Genomic DNA, 21,790 nt, shown 5'->3' with positions numbered 1-21,790 from the left:
CTTTCCCTAAGAAAGGTACCCAGGCAAACAGGAAAGGATTACGAGTTGTTGCTTAGCCGGTCAGTGTAGGTACAGTTACTATTTAATGAAATAGCAGCTGTGTTAAAACTCTTTCTGGCAACAAGTCAGCATATAACCTTTTATAAGAGGTTTTAATAGAAAAGAAATCTAGCTGCCAAATATGTACCAAATAAATGGATAGTTAATTGTGTGTGTAACAGGGGTAACCCACAATTTGTTTTATAAATGAATTTTTTTGGGGGTGGTATTTTTCACAGATTTTAATTTTAGGATTTTCTTCTGCAAATTGCTGCTGTAATTATTTCATGCTTAAACTTGATTGCCAGTCACTTTACCAAGTGTAAGACTTCTTTGGGTTTTTTTTTTTTTTAGTTTGTGTGGTTTTTTGTTTTTTCCACTTTGGTATCTTTCTTTTTCCTGTAACAAATGTGCCTGATGTTAGTTGGCAAGCAGTGGCTTTTTAGGGGCTGCTTCTGCTACGGAAGAGAAAAATATCAACTGTGTAAAGCTGATGCTGTAGATTTCTTTGTGCTCAGTGCAGTAAAAAGAGCTTATGGGGGTGGTGGTGATGAATCAATTCAGGGTACGTATCTGCTGGTGGTGCTGTCTTTGTTGGCATCTCGATATTGCTCGGTTGTAATACTTAAGTTTTTCTGTTCAAATCAGTGTTGCCGCTTCTCTTTCTTCCTGTGGAAGATAAACATTTCATTAGAAAGAACTCCTGAGAGGTCAAAAGATAGACACAAGCCTGAGGCAGTTCTGCTAATGATTTGATAACTACTTCCACGAGACCCGTTGTGGAAGACTTCAGTGATAAGAGAAGTCCAGTTCTGCAAGGAGGAGGGATTCTTCGAGGGCCCCCTTGGCTTCGGGCCAAGGGCACAGTAGGCTTGCTTGCATTTTCACAGTCCAGGCTTCAAGTAGGTCCAGCCGATAACCCAGCATTTCCTTCTTCCTGTCTCTTGTATGGTCTTGCTGACCTGTTTCTCTTCTGAATGGAGACCTGATGTATTGTATTGACTGTGAAAAAAATCTTTGGCTTTAGTAAGCCCATGTAAGGGAAGCTGCATGCATCTGTTTTTGAACACCTGCCTAACTCCTCCGTACCAAGATACCTTCTAGATGGTATTGCTGCAAAGTGCACAATACAAAGGCCTGAATTCTTATCTTGCACAGATTTCCAGTTTCCCAGGTTTTTTATTAGCCAGTCAGCTTCCAGGTAAGGATTGTATACAGTTTTCCAGAAAGTCCGACGTAATCAGACATACTTTGTGTGTGCTGTTCTCATGTTTTTGCTTGAAGCCGTGGGGGTTTTTTGAATGTTTTAAAATACTTTGTAAAGCGTATTTTTTGTAAATGAAGAGCAGGTACCTTAATGCATGTTCTTACATTTTAGAATGTGTAAAAATAAATCTTTAGTAACTAGAAAAATAAAAAACACCAGAAGTTTAATAATTCTGTTTTTTACACAACAGGTTTGTGGGTGACTTTGAAACTTCTTCCAGGAGATATTCATCAGATTAGGAAGGAGTTTCCACACCTAGTGGATAGGTCAACAGCTGTGGCTCGGAAAATGGGGTTTCCTGAGATCATTATGCCTGGTAAGCCATTGTATGAATCAATGCTACTTTGTTATAGTTTAACTTTCTTTAAATATCTGTATGTATGGAAGCTCTGGGGAAAATAAAAAGATGAATTTGAGGTATACATTAGAAATAATGGATCATCAAAGGATTTTATCTCATTTAAAATAAACGTGAAATACTTTGGTAATACCTGCCATATGTGCTGCAGCAATAAAAGCTAACAACCCTCCAAAAAAGATGTGATATTACAGTGGCAGTGGAGAATCTCCTCTTTTTCCAGTGAAGAAAAATGTATATGAAGTACACACTTCATATTATTTCCCTGGCAAGGGCATATGTAGAACTTATATCTCCCATGACGAATCCAAACCAGAAAGATTTTTCAGAGGAACAGGCTTGATTTAGAGATATGCAAGTCTCTTAGGATTTGTACTAGCTTTGGACAATGTATTTGAAAGAAAGCCAAGATTGTCTTTTTTTAAATACATATATTCTGTGGATATTCAGTTCTGGTGTTTACAAAAAAAACCCCCAAAAACGTGGTGCTTCTCAAAATAAAAACTACCATAAGCAACAGACTGCAGAAAAAACCTGCATTGTCCTCTCAGATTGATGGGCTCTGGAGGATCCATTAGATATTTTCAAAACCCATCCCGGTTCCAGCTCTCCCTGTGGTTCCTGACTGTGCGTTTGTCAGGTGTTTTACTGTATATCCAGTGTGGTGTAAGTGCCTCAGTGCCTCTGCTTGTTATCATCATATGTTGGCACAGAAACCATCTGCCTCGTGAAATTTGGGGAAACAGGGGATTTCCAATATTCATTTTCAAAACTTCAGTTGAATTCAGGTGTAGTTGAAGAGCATTTTAAGATACAAAGCTAAATATAGCTCTCCCGTGCAACCTCCAAGCCAGCAAAAACATCAAACCACTTCCCAGTGAAACAAGTTAAACAGACCTCTGTAGGCTGTTAAATGGTTTTAAATTGCAAAGTATCTGTGTATGGGATAAATTAATGACTGTGTCGAAAATGATCCTTTCAAATTAATAATGAAAGTAGTTGTGTTAAAAAAAAAAAAAAAAAGTGGAACTGAGGTGTTTTTTGAGTGATATGCTACATACTCTTAATGATGATGTGGTATTCTTTCAGTCCAGAAATAATGTGTGATTTTTAAGTCTTAGCACAATTTTAGCTGAACAGCTGTTTTCAGTACTGCTAGTTTTGAATGTTCAAAATACTGTGGCTTTTATATGTTTTGCCATGTATATGTATGACTGCTGTTACTAAAATGTGTTAGTCGTTGTTTCTATGCATTGTTGGTTTCACATATCAATAGGTACACTGTGAAAATTGCTAAGAACTTCATGCTTTGCTTTTTCTTTTAGGTGATGTTCGTAATGACATCTATGTAACATTGGTTCAGGGAGATTTTGACAAAGGCAGTAAAACAACAGCGAAGAATGTAGAAGTTACAGTGTCTGTTTATGATGAAGATGGCAAAAGATTAGAGGTATTACAGTATTTAACATCTGATGTTTTTTGATTTTGGTACATATCTGTTTAAGCCTTTTCAACATTTTTCTCTCTGTTTTTCCACTTAAGTCCCTATTTTTATTTACAACAAAACTTTCTCCTTTGTCATAACTAGATACATCTTGTCATATCAGTGTGTGCACTTTGATACTAATTTCACAAGGAACTCTCAACATGAGCCATTCTGTCTTATTTTGAGTGACTTCACTGTTTTTTTTTGTTTATTTAAACAAAAAAATGGAGTTTAAGATAGACATAAACATTTTCTCTTTTGTTTGTATTTTCAAGAGCGTTATTTTTCCTGGCGCTGGTGATGAAGCCATCTCAGAGTACAAGTCAGTAATATATTACCAAGTAAAGCAGCCTCGCTGGTTTGAGACTGTAAAGGTATATAAACTGTTACAGTAACTTTCTCTGTGTGGATTAATGTGCAATTAATAGAGGTTTCAGTGGAAAGCCTTGAGAAACAAAAATAGGGAAATTCAATGCCTGTGATCGTGCTTAGCAGGACAAAAGGAATAGCTCAACTAAGGAAGGCTTTCAGGGACTGCTGGAAAATAGATACGACTTTTATTGCATAATGAATTTTATTTCATCCTTTTGGTCAAGACGACTGTTATGGGGGCACACCAACATCTGTTTAGGAATGGTTTACTCTGTGTCCATAAAGCTGCCCTAGAGAAGCAGGTTATTAAGATTAAAACATAATTGCCATAGTGTTGAACTCATCAGTGTTTTGGGATCTGGCTGATTGTACTTTAAGCTTGCTGAATTTGCTTGGGTAATAACATTTTAGCTTAAATGCCAAGTTTTAATATTACAGAGGAGGCTGATGTTAGCTTTATAAAGTATATTCTGTCTAGCTGTAGTCAGTGGGAGCAGTATATGTGTGCTGAGAAGGGACTTCCAGCTAGTCCCCACGCGGTTGTTTTAAGTCCGAAGGTGCTCTTGTTGCATCTGTAGACAGAAAGTGGCTGCTAGAGAATGGCAGAAGCCTGGACGTGGTGTTGGGGAGTACTGTACAGCACAGAGCCTGAATGTAGGTGTAATTAAGAAAATATGACGGCTCTAGCAAAAATACGGGGGGAGAAGAGCATTGGTTACATCTCTGAGTGTTGGGCACATGTGGATGAGAGATACACGAATAATATATGTGGTACAAGTCTTGCATAGATAACAGATACATTAAGAATTTTTGCTTTGCTGCTGCTGATAGTCAGTCAAACTCAAGAAGGGCTCATTCCTGAGCTGGGGGGAGTGGTAAAGGAGGCTTTGAGGTTACAGCCCAACATCTGAAGTTGCAGGTGTTGTCGGGTAACTTAACAGGCTTGCTTTGTTCCTTCTCTCTTGCTTGGTGTGAGAATTGGCGATTTTTGTGGGAGTCTGTGACCTTTCAAGGCAAAATGAAGCCGGCACTTAGCATTAATCTTTTTGAAAGCGCCAAGCGTATTGTTCAAAATGTCTGGATGAGATTTGGTAGTGGTCGATGATGTTTGAAGATATGACACTGACTCTTTTCTTTCTCCGTCCTCTTTCCCAATATATAAAGGTTGCAATCCCCATTGAAGATGTGAACCGGAGTCATTTAAGGTTCACGTTTCGTCATAGATCATCACAGGACTGTGAGTAATTCAGCCTTTTAATTATGGTTCTTCTCAGTGTCTGATGCCAAAATCTGCTGAAATGACCATAACGTTCCTAATCTGTAATGGACTGTTGTAATCGCTTTTAGTGTGGGGATAAGTTTTGGTGGGTGTGTTTTTTGTTTTGTTGTTGTTTTTTTTTTTTCCTGCTTATTTTATGTTAGCATCTCAGCAGCTTTTTCTCTTTACGTCTTCCTCACTCTTACCTGTCGATGTCAAGTTTTTCCCTTCCTGCCCAGTTATTTCTCCAAGTCAAATAAAAGGCCTCGTGGATAAAGCTTTCAGTTAGCAACTGAAAGGGCTGTGATATTGGATATCTTGGAGGTAGGTGGGTAGGGAGTAGTAAAGATAGTTAACAACCCCGTGTGAGAAATGGAAATGTGAAAGAATTTATAGTAGGCTTAGCATCAGTAATTGAAGACTTGGCTATTAAGAAACTTGGTTTCTGCTTCTGGTTCTCAGACGGACTTGTGGTTATTTTGCAGTAGTTTTGGACTAAAAGATATTTGAGAGCTTGTGGTTTTGCTCAGCTGTCCTGTAATGTTGCTGGCAGCTGAGATGCTTTGAGCTGTTGAGGATCAAATTGAGACAGATAGACATCTTCCATTTGTCAACAGTTGTTTTGTAGTAAAGTTTGGGGATTTGCCTTGTTTGTGATAACGTTCGTTCCAAATAGTGATTACGGAGGCTGTCTCTCCTGATAGGAAAGCCTTTCTAAATCTGCAGCAATTTTTTTTGCTGTAGAATAAATGTGTAGACAAAAGCATTAATCAGATAGTGTCCACTGGCTGCATTTTAAGACATGTAATACTCTTCATGTATCTGTGTAATAGGTAATACATTACCCCATAGCGGTTATTTAATTGAAGATATATATTTTGCCAAATTCAACATTAATAAAAGATTTGCTTAGTTTAGAGAATAGCACTTAGTAATGAAAACAATGTGCTGAAAATCAGTGTCATTAGTATCAAAATTATGGTTGTGTGCTACAAGTTACTAGAATCAGACATATTTTTACGATGACTCAAAAGTTTAGGTTGGCCATGGTTTAAATACTCAATAGAGGCTGTGCCTTAGGGCTGCAGGGCTTTCTCACAGGCTCCTTGGGCTCTCTCAAGTTGATTGCACTTTCCTTCTGGTTTTACTTCTTAACTTACTTTGTGATTTCTATTTGCCCTGTTGCTTTGTTTTTACTTAAGTTTTGATAATAGATTTTGAACAATGAGAGCAAACTGAATGCATTTTCTAGTTCATGTTGGTTGTAGAATGGGTCAGCTTTCAGAAGCTTAGGCACTTCATTTGTAGTTGTGGATCCAGTTTCTGTTTTGGTTCTAATGTTCCCTCTCCAAATGATAGAGCCCTGGTGAGATCCTCAGTGCTGGTCATTAAATCATTATTCTAGGTACCAAGCACTGCCATTCTTCTAACTCCCATAAGCCTGAACATTAAAAATGCATCAGATTTCTGTTTTGTTTTTAAAAAGTTGCCTTAATCCAGCTTTCTAAAAGAACAGACAGAATATAGAAATGTTAAGCATCTAGTTACTGTTGGTGTGGTCAGATTATTAATGCATTTATTTTGCATTTTTTTTTTGGTTCTATCTTGCGTTTAGAAGACTTTCCTAATTTTTTGTACACTTTATCCATCTGAGAAGCTTTACTATGGTCATTCATTTACAGGTTATCCATCTTTTTGAGATTTAGGTGGACTGTCTGTATAAGTATCAAATATGTAATTATGTGTTGTTTTTTTTAACAGCCAAAGATAAATCTGAGAAAATATTTGCCTTAGCTTTTGTGAAGCTCATGAGATATGATGGAACAACTTTGAGAGATGGAGAGCACGACCTTATAGTTTACAAGGTAGAATTTCGAGATACTTTAGTCTTTGCATAGTAGTTAGCTCAGCTGACTGACTTTTAGTGAATTGCTGTTACAGAATTGCACAGAAGAATGTGTTATAGACTATTCTGTTAGATCAGGCAACTAAATAGCAAGTACTGTGCAATTTGCATATTTGGCAGATTGATTATTAAACCTTGAATACATTTCGCTGGGGATGTTTTAATTTTAAGTGCACTTGCTACGGAGTTTTATGTGGGTTTTCATGGCTGGGAAAAGTTACTCCTGTAGCCCTTTAAATATCACGTCTTGGCTCTAATCCGTAGACAGGTTAGTGCTAAATTACTGCTGTTAAAGGCCTGTTGGATAGCTCCAACTCTGGAGCAAACCTAAGAAAATCTAGTGTAAATAATAAAATGTTATTATTACCAAGTTTTTTTTACTAGGTATTTTCAAATTGTTTCGTGTTATATTGAAAACATCACTCTAGGCAGAAGCTAAGAAGCTGGAGGATGCCTCAACATATTTAAGTCTGCCATCCACTAAAATAGAATTGGAGGAAAAGGGACACTCTGCAACAGGGAAGAGCATGCAGAACCTCGGAAGCTGCACCATCAGCAAAGACTCTTTCCAGATTTCTACTCTAGTGTGTTCAACAAAACTTACCCAGAACGGTAAGTTCATAGAACTGCTGGAGCTTCTGCTCCTCGCAGTTGGAGTGGGGTTGTGTATACTGACTTTCCTGCCTTCTCTGTCCCCCTTCCTCGGTGAGTGGATGGTGGGTTGTTTGCCATGCAGTCTTGGATTAAATTGTCGAGACGCAGCAAAAGCATCTACTGAGTTTGTGTACTGCCCAGCCTTTTCTCTGCCCATGGACTTTGTTTTGCTTTAGAGCAGTACATGTCTCTAAGAAAACAGAAGGATCCCGAGTTAAATGGAAACAGGAATATTGTTTACCATATAGTTGAGATTTTTATACTGAAGTACACTGAAAACAGACTCTGTGGCATTTTACTTCTCTGTGGGTATGAATAATAGCACTAAGGAAGAGGATGAGTTTGTTTTCAAGAGTAGGTAATACCATGGCTCTGCTCCCAAATAAGCTGTTTTATGTTATTTCCAAGGTGCAATATCTGTATCTTATGCCTGAAGAAAGCTCTCATGTTTTCTTGTGTTGTGTAGAAGGGATGTGAGCGTGAGAATGTGTTGCATGAAGGTCACTGTCACGTTCATACATCTTCACATGAACACAGAGTGCAAGGAATGGAGTTGGCGTATTTTATTCCTTTTAAAACTTGCCTTATATACATTTCTCATGTGTATTTGTCAGCTGCCTGACTGTATCCAAAGGCTGGGGAAAGCAGAGCTGATGGCAGCCACCAAAGCGAGTATTTCACATTTCCAGATTCTAATTTTTGTGCTTTGTTGCCATGGAACAGTCCCTTGTTCTCTTCCCTGCGCCAGAAGTAGACTGGGGAGTGTGGGTGGGTCATTGAGATGTGCGTGAGTCATGGCAGGGGAAGGGATCATTCCTTGGTGACTCAGGAGGAGGGAGAGCTCAGTTTGGGTAAATCTGTCGGGAGTCGAGGTTGTGGATGAGGAAGGCTTGGGACAGGATGGGGTGGGTGGGAATAATGATTGGATTGTCACGTTAGTGAGTGCTTCTCTGTCCAGGGGGAAAGTTACTACTCTGGTACAACTTCGTGGTCAACTCGTAATTTTATTGCAGTGTTTTTCAGTGGCATCTCTGTTGTAGCACATCCTAGGTGTTTCATATTCAGAGCACATCTGATTCACTGCAGTCTCTCAGTCTTAGAGCCTAAGAGGGTGTTCAGCAAAAAATTGGGAAATTATTTTGGAATTTCATAGCAAAGATGGGATCATAGCTCAACAGTAACACAGTGGCTTTGTGGTTTTGTAGAATGCAGAAACCAGCATGTGGAATTGAGCTGCTTTTTGTCTGTGATATGATTAGTTTGTGTGTGTGTTTGGTTGGTTGTTTTTTTTTTCCCCTCCTCAGTCTTTCCTCATGCTTGTTAGTTGTTAGAAGTATTTCAGAGTGATCAATATATTGACATTGCTTTTGTGGCACTATTATTAAAATTAAGACTGAACGTTGTTTCATGCTTAATTGACATATAATTTGCTTTGAACTTTTGATCTTTGTTTAATGTTACTGTTAATTATGTTGTCTGGGAAACTTTCTCAAAGTTGCCAAAGCCTTTTCTCTTTCTTCAAAGTATTTTAACATTATTAAACAAGATCACCATGTATCCTTAAGCAATTTAGAAAAGAAAAAAAAATTTTATCATTAAATTCCTCTCTCAAGTATCGTTTTCCATCTAAAAATTGGCAGTGCTGTTCAGATTATAGTTTCTGAAGCTGATTTTAACTTCTCTAAAATTGTTGGTTAATAGTCTTCCTTTAACTTTCTTAAAAATAAGTAAGTAAAAATCCATGATTATTTCATTTGCCAAAATGTTGTGGCAGAACATAATTTTCTCTTTTTGGTTATTTATAATAGTTCTTTCTTCACCCTCTGTAAGTATCTTAGAATTGGCTCTAAGACTGACTTTTAGTAATACTGAAAGTAAGTTAATAAATGATGTGGCTCTTTCTACATTGTATTTGATGTTGCAGACTATCTTTTTGTGTATAAGCTCTTTGAACACTCACTTGACTTCAGTTTTCTATGAACTGTAAGTTATTAATGTTACTTTTCTGTTCGTAATTGATGTCCTTAGCATCTGAAAATTCTCCAAAATAGCAGACTTGGCCACTGGTAAGACCTCAGCTGTTTTCTTGTGAGAGAAAGTGATAGTATGAAGTATCTACTTAGTTAACATTTGAGCAGTTGTTAGTGATCTGTAGCAGAGTATGTTACAGCAACACATTTCCTGGCCTTTTCCTAGATTTTGCATTTAATTTTGAGGAAGAGTAGCAATGTAAGCCGAAGAGGAGGACGGTCTGAAAACAAGCAAGAAAACCCCATTCCTGATGTGATGTCCATGTCAGGATTGTGTGTTGATCTTGTTTTCCTTTTTCTGAGTAGCCTGTTGAGCTATGACAAACTGAAGTCTTGTTTTCTTCTGCATAGACAAGGCAGTTTTGGTATTTGAATCTTTTTCTGTAAACTAGAAACTGGAGATACCAGGAAATACAGAAGGAGGGGCAAAATGGCATGAAAAGCGACAGCCCGCTTGGCACGAAGACTGCCTGTGGATAGTAAATCTTACCAGTGCCTCTTACAGGACTATCGAGATGGATGCCCTTTTATTATCAGGGTGCTGGGAATAGAACTGAAATTGCATTAATGGGCTTGCTGGAAAATTTTTCTAATTACAGGTAGTCAGAGAGCTGTCTACTCTTCTACCCCTGTATTTGCTGTTGTGAAGCATCCAGGGTATCTGTAAGGCTTATTTAAACTATTTCTGTGTTTTCTTTTCTGCCTGAAGAACTCAAACCTCTAGATAATGGTGACTGTTACTGATCTGGAGTCAAGACTTTGAGGAATCAAGGCGACTAGTCTTTCAGAATACAGTTGAGAGGAATTTTACTCAATTATCAATTGTGCTGAATGACTAAAAAAAAGGCAAAAAGCAATACACGTGATGTGACAAATTCAGGTGCTATAGTAGCATAAAAATGAAGATGTAAATACAGAATTAAAATAAGTCATAAAGAGTGGAAAATCAAATGGTTAAGGTCAAGAGGGAAGATTATCAAAGGACAGAAATTTAATTAGAGTGGAAATATTACATAACTTCAGTGACGGGGCTTTGAGAAGAGTTTGGGTATCTCTATGGGGAAACCTTTGCATAGATACAGGTCAAGGATACTGTAAAACCAGGAAGTTTGCTTCCAATTGCTAAATGTGATGTAGAAGAAAATCTTCATATGCAGTCAATATAATCATAAATTACATTAACCCAAATAAAGTAAAGTTGCTATTGGGTACTTGGCAAGCTAGATATTTGTTCTAACTCTGCGACTGAAAATCCTTATTCTGTCTCCTTCCCCTGATATTTTCTGATCACAAAAATTTCACTTGGCCTAGGCTGACGACAGTACTACTATTTACTAAAGGCTAAAATACTGTTTTATCTTCTCATCCTGTTCTACTCGCTGTATTATTTTATAGCTAGACCTATTAAAACAGTGGGATTAACTGACTGACTGGTACTTTGCTGGGGTTAATGTTTGGAGTAACAAAGTGAATGCAGATTTTTACTGTACACTGTAACTTATTTTTCTCTTTTTCCTAGTTGGACTGCATTGACCTTTTCTGTTCACATACGTATATTCGTTTAGCATTTGCTTTGTCATCACGCTGAAAGTACACGTGGGTTTGTTTTCTTGCGGCAATACATGATGCTGTTCAGAGATAGTCTATAGGCTTGCTTTTGTTCAGATAATTTCTTTTGTCAAGCTGATGCCTTTTTAGAAGTCAGTCCGAAACCAAATCTGGTGGTGGAAAACTGATACAAACATATTCATGAAACAGTTTCGATAACTCCTGGAGGCATCTTTACTTTTCTTCCAGAAGCAATTTTTCTGTTAATGTGGAGTTTCTAAGACTTTGGTTTCAACTTACAGACTTCTTGTAGGATATCTTAAGAAAAATGAAAAATTAAAAAAACTGAGGGCTTGAATTGTTCAAAGCTTTAATGTAGTAAACCACTCTTTACTTCTGCTTCCAAAGAGATGACAAGGAGACTCGGTTTGAGTGCTGCTCAGAGGGGAATCTATCCCAAGGAGAACTGCAGGCCATTCCACTGGAAGTAAATTTATTTATTGCTTAGAATGAAAGATTTTGGGGGAAGTATAGCATCTCCTCTAGGTCTGTGCATACAGTTTCCAGAATATACTCTGCAGATGCATGCCTTGGTAAACATTTTGTTGGTTGCTTTGAAAGTTTGAAGAGAAGGAGTGAGAGGTTACTGGTTGGGAGAAACCACCTGTCCTTTAAGAGTTACGTTGGGCAGAATTCATGTAATATTAACCATATTGGGGAGTGGGTAATGTGCAGTAGTAATACGGTGGCTAAACTGAAGGTAGACAGTCTTTAAAATCTTCTCTTTGTCTCTCTTTTGGGGCTTCTACTGAGGATGACTTACTGAGGATAGTTTGTTTTGGGCTGAAAACTGACTTTTAATGGGGTAGGGAGGATTTTTTCCCTGATGCTAGTTTGGCTAAGGCAGGATGAGCTTGAGGTTTTGGGTTTGTAGGCAGTTCAGGTCACATCTCAACAAATGCTAGGGTGGGTTTAGCTTACTAGTGCTCCAGCGTGGTTGTTAGTATTTACTAGCATGGTTATTTGCAAGGGAACTCCAATTGTGAGTTCCTTGTGAGAAGTTTTCCTTAAAGGAAAATGAAAAATGATGTTGTGGCTCTTTATGATTAATAAGAGAGAACAAGCTTGCCTTCTGTATTCCCTTATTTCTCAGTGAATGCTGAAGTGACGCGATGTTAATAGAGGGATGTAGAATTTGGGGACAAGAGCATTTGCAGTTGATTTGTTTCATGGTCTGATCTGTTCTCCATCACTTGGAAGCAACCAAGTGATTTGGGCATTATGAGTTAGTAAGCAGACAGCTTTCCACTGAATTAGCTTAGTTTGCAACTGTTTGCCTTGCTTTGTGCCTTATTTTCTTTTCAGTTTATTCAGTCAGAGCAAAGAAGCTAGAAACACACTGAAAGAGTCACGGCCCTGTAGATATGACTGTGTTGGTGGCTGACTAATTTCATTTTGGCATCTTTTTCTAAACACACAACTGTTGTGTACAGCAAATTAAAACTGAGGGATCAGACTTTCTTGGCCTAGATTTTAATGCTGACATTTCAAAAGCAGGCTGCTTTTTTGAAAGCCTTTCAGAGTTCTTTCACGATAGAAGTATTGTACTAGTTTTCTGCAGTGTCAGAGGCATACTAGAAATACGTTGTTGTCCAGTGAAATGATTGACCTAAGGAAGTAAACCTATTTGTCTTGAACATAGCAGGGCGAGTGAGTGAAAGTAAATATCTTGCATGATATAATTGTTTTTCTTATTCCTAGTTGATCTCTTGGGACTGCTGAAATGGCGATCAAACACAAACCTGTTGCAGCAGAATTTGAAGCAGCTGATGAAAGTTGATGGTGGTGAAGTGGTTAAGGTAACAAGTTAATTTCTTTAAAAATAAATTTGGTATCATAATTTTGCTGAATCCCATATTTTGAGGTATTCATCTCTTTTTTGTTCCCCACCACACCCCCCAACCTCACTGCATGCACTTGCACATTGAATTGTAACCAGGTATCTCTCCGCCTTCAGGATGCTAATGCTCTTCTCCCTGCCCTCAAAGAACATTTCAGATGTTGAATACTGGTAAAACACATGTAAGATGCAGATTTCCAAAGAAGCAGAGTGGTTTTTTTTAACACTTCAGTGAATTTTTATATACAGCTACATGAAGGCAAAGGGTGTTTTTCTTTGCAAGATTAGAATATCTTGGAATTCTTACATGGTGATATTAAATGTATTTTTAAATATATGGATGTGGAATGCAATCCTACTGTGTCCTGCTGATATTTTTTAAAAAAATAAATTATTTCTCCTGAAAATATTTAGCTGAGCCAAGTTATTTACATTTACCAAGGCCACTGAGTGATTGTAGAGACCTACATAAAGACAGATTTAGCTGTGGAACAGAGCAGGCTGGGACTTCATTGAATGTGTTGTAATAAATCAAATCTAAAAGAGTGTCAAAAGAGGTAATGTATTGGGGACAGATGACCCTTCAGTGCCTGTAGTGTTGTTACCTTACTTCAGGGGATTTTAATTTGGTTCATAGAAGCATAATGAGTGCCTTATCTTGAAGTAACTTAAAACATCTGAGAATGCTGATATTATCCTTTATTGAATGTGGTGAAAATAGTATCTCACATGATTTGTTTTTCAGGAAGGTTCTATGTGCTGCTATTTTGTTGTGGATTATTTGATGGCTAAAAACTTGACATCAATACTTGCTTCTGCAAAGCTTCTGTCGTAGTTCTGTCATAGTTCTCCAAATGACATCAGAGAGTGTATGGCAGTTACTGCATGATGGATATTGGTGATTTTTGAAGCATCAGAATGCAGCACAAACGAGGTTTAAGTAAAAGCAATATCGGAGCAAGTTCTGCAGCTGGCACACGCTCACCCCTCCCTGAAGTTGTTGCAGCACTTGTATGAAATCGTAGTTCCTTCTCCCTATTGCATAGGGATCTGAGCAGAACTTGATTTCTGCGTAGGACAGGAGAGTGAAAGTTTAGTATTGCACTCTTCACCATTTTTATTCTTTTTTTAGAAGACCACTGTTGACGTTATCCATCTGTTACAGCAGTGTTCAGAAAAATCTTTGTGTAGACTGCTGTCTAGTTTGTAACTGTTTCTTTCTATTCTTTCAGCTTTTTTTGTCCTTCATGTTTTTAAATGCGATACATATATTACGATACATATATTAAAAAAAGTCCGTATGTGATAAAACATATTAAAATTTTCCGTTAAACTATTTCTACTTTTTTAAAAGTCCAGTAAAATGCCTCTGCCTAGTGGTGTTCATTTATTGCTAAGTAGAGATCAGCCGAGATACTCATTCTGTGACTGACTGTTTCAATAGTGTATGGAAGCTATAAATGTTATCTCCCTTTAACAGAGGCTCTCACTCCATTTGTGCATAGAGTCTATAGGGTATGAGAAGGTAAACTAGTAGTCTAGAAATTATTCATACTAGGTCCCTACCTGAGAAAGGTTTTCCTGCCACTTTATACAACAGAAGCATCTATCCTGTATTCTTCTTGCTGTTACATGAAGTCCTTGTGAACAGATGTAAAACTTGAACTCTACTAATGAAAGTCAGTATATGATGCCTAAATGTGAAGTGAAGACTTGATTGGTACTGTCATGGCCTTCTGACCATCGTTTGTTTTTAAAGGGACTTAGCCAGGCAGTGTTTGGGATCTGAGAGTATCGCTTCTCTTCAGACCAAGACAGAAACTTCTCCTGTCAAAGCTCAAAACTGTGCTTTACTCTTCCCTTCCTGCCAGCTGCTGGTCAAATGCACTTTATTTGCATGTGTTCTTTAATGGAACAAATGGGACTATGAGAAGGCTATCTTTTTTTTTTCCTTACAAATCCTGTAGTGAAATTATGAGCTGGATCTCTCCCAGAACTGAAGTCTAAAATAAGCTGCAAGCATTTTGGCGTTTCTGTTTTTTTCATCTTCAGATACTAGTAGCATGAACTGTGGCTCCATGTTCACTTGTTTTGAGGAAGTTTGGCATTCAGCAGCGTTTAGTGAGCTGCTAAATGGAGGTTAATTCCTGAGATGTAACTCTAGATTTAGTAGACAGTCCAGGTGAATCATGTTTGATCTAGGAGACTCATTGCATAGATAAAAATTTTTAAGGGAGGAAGGTGAGAGTCAAGCTGTTTTTCCGTCACTCTCACAGTGTATATAATGTCTCTTTCTAGTTGCAGTCTCAGGAATCAATTGCCTTCTGCTTGTTCAGATGTTCTTCCCCAACTGTACCTTGTCTCGTCTACAAGACAAAAACCATTTTTACTTCATTTGAGACAGACGTGCTGGAACAATCCATGTTGAACCCTTTCTTTCTCAATCAAAGCAAGTAGAAACTGAGGCTGTGATCCATCCTTATTCTGCCTTGGAGGAACCCATGTCCTTTTTGTGTCATCTGGTGGAAGAAAGTGCTCAGACACAGAATCCCATGCCGATAAATCTCGGTGTGTTGATGAGTATCTCTGGGCCATGCATGGATTACTTGCTGTCACTGGGAAGAAATACTGTAATTATACATGCGTAAAACAGCTTTTATCCCTCTGCTTAACTTGAATCTCCTGACACTAATCTGCTTTTACTTTCGTGTTGCACAGATCAGGGTGTCCAGCCAGCTGGGTAGTGAAGACTCTTCCTCTGTTACAGTGAGAGAGGCGTGTAGGTTTTGGGCTGGGGCAGAAGGTTGTGTGCTCTGTTTCCCATGCCTGCATGTGTGCTCTCATTTGAAGTTGTGGATCTGAGTTTATGCAGTCATGAAAAGCGATGTGCTGTGCACTCTTCATTGCTGAGTGCAAAACTACCAAAAATGATGTGATTTATTTGGCATGAGACTCAGTTGCTTGTCTGGTTTGTGCTCTGAAACATCAGTTTTCAGAAACTGCATGATCCTGTTGACTGTATGTTGAAACTGAGTTTTTTAAATACAATTTTGTTCCTTCACTATAATAGATTAAACCCCTTGTTCAGGTGTACCAAGTGTGATTTCTGACTTTTTGTTTTTCTATTTGAGTGATACAGATGTATAGAAAATCACTAAAAAATAATTTGCTGAAAACAAAAATGTTAAGTTTTCCTTTTTTTGGCTAACTTTTAAACATGTCTTTACTTTGTACAGTGTATAAATGAAAGCATATATGTCTGTAGAAACCTGTGTGAAATCTGAATTTTCATTTTTCCTGTAAAATGTGATGACCTGTGTATTTATTTGTAGTTTCTTCAAGATACGTTGGATGCACTTTTTAACATAATGATGGAAAACTCGGAGAGTGAGACATTTGACACGTTAGTGTTTGATGCTTTGGTAAGTTTGCACTGTGGATGGACTAAAATGTAGATACTGTAATGGTGAATAAATAAAACAAACATGGTGTAAATGCTAGAATGAAGTTTACTAGTGAAAAAGATCTTCCTAGCTGTTATTTATTTATTATTTGATTTAAAAATTATATTTGAGGTTTCAGTTGGACTTGGTCAAAAGGGCTTGCATTACATCATGTCATCCTCCCAGAAAAGATGGAAGCAATCCAGTCCAGTCATTTTAGCGGATTAACAGCAGAATTTAGATTTAGGACAGAAACAGAAAGTTCCTGCTTAGAACAGAAAACTTTGTTATGAACAGGAAGTTTTCACAGGAAAAGAGAGTATTAATATACTGGAAGGATAATCAAAAGCCAAAGTCTGTGTGTTTTAATGTTATTAATATGTCTTCTCTGAAAATAAAGGTGGTTGAATGTACAGAAGCAAAGATTTTTTTTTGAGGATAATGCAATAATTACACTGTTTTTTCAGGTGTTTATCATTGGACTGATTGCTGACAGAAAATTTCAACATTTTAATCCTGTCTTGGAAACCTACATTAAGAAGCATTTCAGTGCCACGTTAGCCTACACGTAAATTTTAAGATTTACTTTTTCTAATGTGGCTTGCATATTTTTTCCAGATAATGCTATTCAGTTACTTGTTTATGTAGGTTAATTAGGAATTTGCCCACAGAGCTTGGGAGGGTGGGAGGTTCTTGAAGAAGACTGGAGATAATATATCTTTCTCTCTTGAAATAATAGTAGTAAAACATTTGATTGCTTGCAAGGAGGAAGTCTTGATTTTGTTGTATTGAAGGAGGGGATGATTTGACGATTTCAAGAGTTGTTTTGTAAGGAAAGCATTCATAAGCAATTCTCAGTCATTTTTGGGAAAGAAATAGCGTCCATTTAAGATGCTTCAAATATATGTTGTTTGATGCTTTAAATTGATATTCTACGCTGTATCATCTGCGTTACTGTCACTTTGGGGAGGAAGCAGTGAGGAACAAAAAAAAAAGTCTGTTATTTTTGCTGTCTTAGTTATTTCTTGACAGTTAGGATCTTTGCTACTGCTTCAGACTATTAGAGTTGGAGGAAAAATGTATAATGGGTATCTTTGCGGTGCTGGGAGAAAACCAAATCCAAACTGGGAAACCTGCTGTGCACTTTGCTATTATAGAGTCTCTGTTATGTGACCAGAAAACGTTTGAGAAGTATTGATACAAAATAGTGGAGAAGAGTTAGGCCTTTAGTCACAACTTTTGATACTGCAATCGCTTCACTGAGTTACAGCAACACAGCCTTTGTGTGAAGTGAGTAAAGGTTGAAGCATCCTCCAGCATCTGGCTTTATTAGCAAGAGCTGAAGGTGGCCCTTTCACTGGTAGGCGTGGAGAGCATCCTTCCCTTCCTTCAAGGCAAGAAGGCAGAAACAGGTTTAAGCTTGAGGAAGCTGGAAGAGCTGGATTCTGGCTTGGCTTGTGCCCATGGGCATGACAGATCCCTGCCCTCTCCCTGCCTTTTATTGCGCAAATTTTTTTACTTAAAGAGAGGTTGTATGGACAATATCGAAGTGGTTACTTGAAATTCTTCGGCAGTTTACTCCCATTCAAATAAATGCCCATATATCAAGATACGTGTCTACTCTGTGTTATTTTCTGTTAGTGGTGTATAATGTTGTACTTCCTTACTTCTACTGTGAGTGTTGAAACATGCAGTGTAGCTTGGATGACTTAAAATGGAATTGCTTGTATTTGCATTAAAATCATGATTTATATTCATTGGAAGGGAGGTAGTTGAAATGGTATTATTTTAAAAATTGTTTCTCTTTCAAGTTTGATAGACTTTAAAATGTGGGATAAGAGAATTTGGAACTGGTGTTATATACATTTTTGAGAAATTCACAAATTCTAGCCCAAAATCCATCGTACAGCTATGTAAAGGGGAAACCTTGTTCAAGGAAGAAACTCCCATTTTATTATTTTTAATTAATTTTTTTTATTTTATGTCATTATTTTTCATTATTTTAATTATTTTTATTATTATTAGCAGTTGCATCTTTATAATAGCCTAAATCTGAATATCACTAAATATCCAGCAGAAAATAAGTCTTATTAAGATTTGCTGTATTGTTTGTATGTGTTTTTTCTTTTTTCTCAAGAATAGATTGCAACTACTTACCAGTGAAAACAAGAACATAATGAATTTATTAGCTGCATAATTAATTGTATAACTCGGTGGGCACTACTTAGGCACATGATTTTTCTTTAAACCTTTCAAAACTGCAATTCTTCTCTGCAAACACACTTGTAACTTGTATGTGTTTTTGTATTTAAACAGAAAACTGACTAAAGTTTTGAAAACATACGTGGATAATGCTGAGAAGTGTGGTATCACTGATCAGCTCTTTAAAGCTATGAAAGCTTTGGAGTACATCTTCAAGTTCATAGTCCGGTCCAGGATATTGTTCAATCAGTAAGTATGATGAATGCTGAAACCTCCTGTAATTCCCATTGGCGATATAGTTCAAAAAGTGTCAACATTTTTTAACACCACAACTTAAAGTTGCTCAATATTGCACTGTTTTAGAAACATCTGAAGTTGTTCGAACTTATTTCAAGAGACAGCTGTTCCCTAGGAGCAAGCCAGATTTCCTTAACAGAGATGTATATTTTAAGTAGTGGTGCACTGCTAAAATTGTGATGTGTTTCAGCTCTCTATAGTTTAGGTCTCTGAACAAATCAAGCCTGCCGCTATTTGGGAAACTTTTGTTAATAACTAACTGGTACTGCGACTGAAATGTTGAAGGTACCAAGTAGCTGTACTGCCCTGTCCCTCATCCAGGCCTGGGCTTTCCTAGCGACTTTCCTCAGATGGCTGCAAAACTCTGGGAAGACTAAGGTATTGAAAATTTTGCAGTAAAGCAAAGGGAGAGCTTTTCTGGATGGGAGATGTGATGTTTGTCCTTGCGTGGTGCTTGCAGGGCTCAGGGAGAAGCTGTGGTTTGCAGAGGGCTTTATTCGTAGGCCAGACATGGGGAGGCAAGAGAGTCAGACTAGATGGGCAACGAGAGGGGAAAAGGAGCACTTTTTTTTGACACACTTTTTTTGACACACTGCCGCATAAAAGAAAACCACAAGTATTGTTGGAGTTAAACCCCCAAGAGCTTGGAGCCCCCCAGGCCCCCCACCTGTCAGAGCCTAAAGAAGCTGTTGGTGGTTGGTTGCTGTTTGTAGGGCCCTGCGCTCTTAGTAGGTTTCAGCAGAGTGAGACAGAAAAGTGGAAACAAAGAAGGGCTGCAGAAATCCTGTCCTCAAGAGTGACGGTATTTTCGAGAGGAGAATCATTTGAGTTTCTATAAAAGCCCTTTCCATGCCTGCCGGCGTGGCAGAGTCTTGCTGGGGGGCTGTTTTCTGCTCACCACTTGACCTCCTGCATGGTGAACTGCAGAGATTCACTGGTGCTGTCTGCAGTGGGCATCCATCCATAAAGTCAAGCATAAATAATTATTCTAAGTTAATTTGGAAGTGAGTACTGGGTTTTATATACGAAATATTAAAAAAGTTACAAAACAAGTTGATGTATTTGTCTTCACTTAGGTTCAATCCTTTTACTACTTGTTAGTGATGCTAACAACCTTATTACAAGGGATTTCTGTAGAGCTCTGAAGTTACCAACTCCACCAACCTTTCTCTAATTTAGAGATTGCAATTTATTTCTGTAGGAGTCTTGCTGCGAGATTCATAAAATACTGAATGTCACTTACACTGTTGCAGGTTCTACAAATCATTTTAAAACTGAAAAAAATAATTATCTCTTGCTGCAGACTAGATTTACAGACAATATGACCCTCTAGTTTTGGCCATTGGATTTCCTCGTGCTAAGCACTAATTCACAGTTCTTTAGCGTTGGGAAGACACAACTCACAATGACAAGGGATTAATCAGTAGAGCTACTGAATGCTGAGTGACACCATGATTTGTTCTGCTGTAAGACTTAAATCCTGCCTGAGGTGTGTGATTTGAAGTGATTATAATGCAGAAGTGTAGCAGTGTTCTGAAATATCATTAGTGTTTTACTGAGAAATTGCAATGAGCAAGCAGAATCTTATTAAAAAATATTACATATTTTTAACTTCAGTAATACAGTAGTGGACTGAATATATGGATCATTTTAGTAATGCGGTTGCAGGAAAGCTTCAGTTCTGGATAAATACGTAGAAGCCTAGTTCATCTAGTTAAAACCTGCTGGCAAATCTATTTGTTCAATATATCAAGGTTTATAAAGGCAAAATATTCTAAGAACTTTAGCATTGTCTTTATTTGTTTTACTCAGTAATGATCCCAGTGGTTATGTTGCATTTACAGCAGTCTTAAAATTTTGAAGGTAGTGCTGGAAGGGTCAACTTGGTGTAATCCTGGTTTTCTTGTAGCTGCAGTGTTTTTTGTGCATTATCAGGTGTATTAAATAAATATATGTTAATAACTGACAGTAAAAACACATTTGTGACTAACTTGTTTATTTTTATTACAATTTCCTTTTTGAAACACAAAGCTTTTTGTCTGAAGCAGTTTGATTTATTGGACTGTCAAGTTTAGTTTCTCTTTACATTGGTATTAGTTTCACCTCTCTAATCTGTTCAGGGGGACACTGAAATCCATTATTGAAATTGGGAGTTAACAAGTAATTTGTCCTTCATAACCCCCAGTTTTAACCTAAAAGGCGAATAGAAGTTTGCACAGCAAAATAACACAATTCAATATTTTTTCTGCAGCATTCATTTCCCCTGTGTACTGGTTAAATAGCTTTTTTTAATGTCTGCGGCTCCCAAAGGTTTATGAACACAGCATTAAAAATGATACACATTAGTTTCAGTGTAAAGCAGCAAGAACATTCTGAACTCCATGTTTATCTTAAGATAAGCCCCTTTCCTTCTGTAGTAGGTGGTCCATCATGATATCTTTGAACTTGAAGAAATCATACTATGACTGCACCTATAAAATTCCTGGGTGAGGTGCCCTTTATGAGCTGCAGACCACATTCAAGACCTTCTTACTGGGTTTAACTCCAGAGGAAAATGGAGGAAAATAGAGGGGAATTGAACTCTTGCTGGGAGCTGCCGTAATGGGTCTTTGTGCAAAATGTTTAGGTGGGCTCAGGGACAGAGCTAGTGGAACCGAGGAGTTGGGTAAGGCTCTTGGAGGCAATCAAAGCCAACCGGGTAAGCATGGGGTTTTAGTCAGGGAAGAAGTCCCATCTGATGTTTATGAACACCTTTGTTTAGATTTGACCTGGATGCCAGATTCTGCTGGGCTTCTTTTAAGCACTGATACTTTTGGGGATTTTTTTGGGGTCATGTTAAATCTGTATAGGAGAGATTCAAGAAGTGTATTTGCATTTGCAACAGCCTTTATAAAAGTGAGTCATACCTACTACCAAAGGGGGGAGAAAACATGTGAAAGGATTTCTGTGGAGCTAGCGGTCATCTCCCCCTCCCTTGCCATTTCGTAGTGAGAATTATCTCAACCTACACCTGAAGCAGAGATCATTCTG

The 21,790-nt window shown here is 37.8% G+C and overlaps 1 protein-coding gene across 1 annotated transcript in view; it reads left to right on the top strand.

Moving 5' to 3' along the window:
* Positions 1 to 21,790, top strand: part of LOC104165536 (dedicator of cytokinesis protein 1-like) — a gene marked incomplete at its 3' end in the record, with an annotated part of 63,827 nt that overhangs the window by 27,219 nt on the left and 14,818 nt on the right. The window contains exons 15-24 of the mRNA XM_009705186.1: positions 1,497 to 1,622; positions 2,990 to 3,114; positions 3,426 to 3,524; positions 4,687 to 4,759; positions 6,542 to 6,645; positions 7,115 to 7,298; positions 12,680 to 12,777; positions 16,151 to 16,240; positions 16,729 to 16,829; positions 18,578 to 18,712. Coding sequence (XP_009703488.1) covers positions 1,497 to 1,622; positions 2,990 to 3,114; positions 3,426 to 3,524; positions 4,687 to 4,759; positions 6,542 to 6,645; positions 7,115 to 7,298; positions 12,680 to 12,777; positions 16,151 to 16,240; positions 16,729 to 16,829; positions 18,578 to 18,712 — 1,135 coding nt within the window. The remainder of the gene's footprint in view (positions 1 to 1,496; positions 1,623 to 2,989; positions 3,115 to 3,425; positions 3,525 to 4,686; positions 4,760 to 6,541; positions 6,646 to 7,114; positions 7,299 to 12,679; positions 12,778 to 16,150; positions 16,241 to 16,728; positions 16,830 to 18,577; positions 18,713 to 21,790) is intronic.

Source organism: Cariama cristata, unplaced genomic scaffold (genome assembly GCF_000690535.1).
Source record: "Cariama cristata isolate BGI_N322 unplaced genomic scaffold, ASM69053v1 scaffold12158, whole genome shotgun sequence".
In the NCBI taxonomy this organism is placed as follows: Eukaryota; Metazoa; Chordata; class Aves; order Cariamiformes; family Cariamidae; genus Cariama; species Cariama cristata.
Note: the sequence above shows the minus strand (reverse complement) of the source record. Positions and strands in the feature narration are given on the sequence as shown.